The sequence below is a fragment of the Mandrillus leucophaeus genome, unplaced genomic scaffold (assembly GCF_000951045.1).
Source record: "Mandrillus leucophaeus isolate KB7577 unplaced genomic scaffold, Mleu.le_1.0 Scaffold3, whole genome shotgun sequence".
NCBI classification, from domain to species: Eukaryota; Metazoa; Chordata; class Mammalia; order Primates; family Cercopithecidae; genus Mandrillus; species Mandrillus leucophaeus.
In genome coordinates, this window is record NW_012103142.1 from 4,734,195 (window position 1) to 4,735,574 (window position 1,380).

Consider the following 1,380-nt stretch of genomic DNA (forward strand, 5'->3'; position numbering starts at 1 on the left):
GGTGAAGGATTGGGTAAATACAGCCAGGGTCGGAAGGACATCGTTGAGGCTTCCAGTCAGAAAGGTCGAAGAGGCTTGGGTCTGACACTCCGAGGCTTTGACCAGGAGCTGAACGTGGACTGGCGAGATGAGCCAGAGGTAAGTGTTAAAGGGAGGAGGAGATGGAAAAGCCACTTGTGTTTTTGGATGCATGACTTTAAGAAGCCATATAAACAAGCTAGAAATCTCCAGAGGCAGTACGAGCAAAGTGGAATTAGTTTTTTACATGGAAAGTACTGGGGATATCCAGAATGGAAAACAGAAGGCTGGGGGAGATATGGTGGGATGTGGATTTCCTGTTGCATTATAGGACTGTCTAAGACCAATGGGTAGAAGATGCTTGAAAAGCAGAGTTTGGCTCCATAAAAACTTTAATAAATAGTTACAGCTCTCCACTAGTGGACTAGGATACCTTGTGAGGCAGTGTGTTCTCTCTGCTGAAAGTGTTCAAGCAGGCCGAGGCAGCACCCACTCTCTCGCTGTGTGAGTGACTGGAGTAGGTGCCTTCTAAGAAGATCCTCGTACCTCCACAGGTTTATGCCATCCAGGTTCCAAATGGGTGCTTTTTTTTATGCCACATTGCTTTTCTACTGTGGGTGTAGTCTGCTTACCTGGGTACCAGTTTGTTTTCACCCTGAAGATCCAAAGAAACTCTCATTATCCCTTTTCATGGCACAGATAATGTGAGATTTTATTTTATTCATTTATTTATGTCTTGTCTTACTCCACAAAGAATCTGTAGTGGGTACAGTAAAAACACCTAAAAATAACATTGAGATATTACCATTACAGAGTTGAAACTAGAGAAAATGGAACTCAAACATCTAGCTTTCTGCATAGTTGCTGTAGTTCAGCTTCAAATGTGGCTCTGAACTCTGGAAAATTGATATTTTATTTATCTCCCTAATGTTCCAGTTCAGGAAAGAAGTCACGTGAATCTGCACGTGATAAAAGCCTAATAAGTCTTCTGAGTAAGATTCTGACGAGTGAGGAGCTCTTGGGTTCTGGGGCCAGTCTCGCTGTTGCCTTGTAGTTGTGGGCATTGAGACCAGTAGACTGGCAATGCGGAATAGGGTAGATACCTGCTGCTGGTTGCTGATTGTGGGCTTTCATCTCAGAAGTACCTGATGGTTTCTATGTCTTCATTCGTGTTAAAACAAGAATCCACATCCTTTCAGTGGGGCAGATGTTGAACTAACATTGCTAAACTCAAAATCTGAAATCACCTTATAGGCTGGGCGTGGTGGCTTACGCCTGTAATCCCAGCACTTTGGGAGGCCGAGGCGGGTGGATCACCTGAGGTCAGGAGTTCAAGACCAGCCTGACCAACATGACGAAACC

General features: G+C 44.5%; 1 protein-coding gene across 1 annotated transcript in view; it reads left to right on the plus strand.

The window, feature by feature from the left end:
- Positions 1-1,380, plus strand: part of CMTR1 (cap methyltransferase 1) — a 54,323-nt gene that overhangs the window by 13,464 nt on the left and 39,479 nt on the right. The window contains exon 4 of the mRNA XM_011986623.1: positions 1-138. This exon is cut by the window's left edge and continues 6 nt beyond it. Coding sequence (XP_011842013.1) covers positions 1-138 — 138 coding nt within the window. The remainder of the gene's footprint in view (positions 139-1,380) is intronic.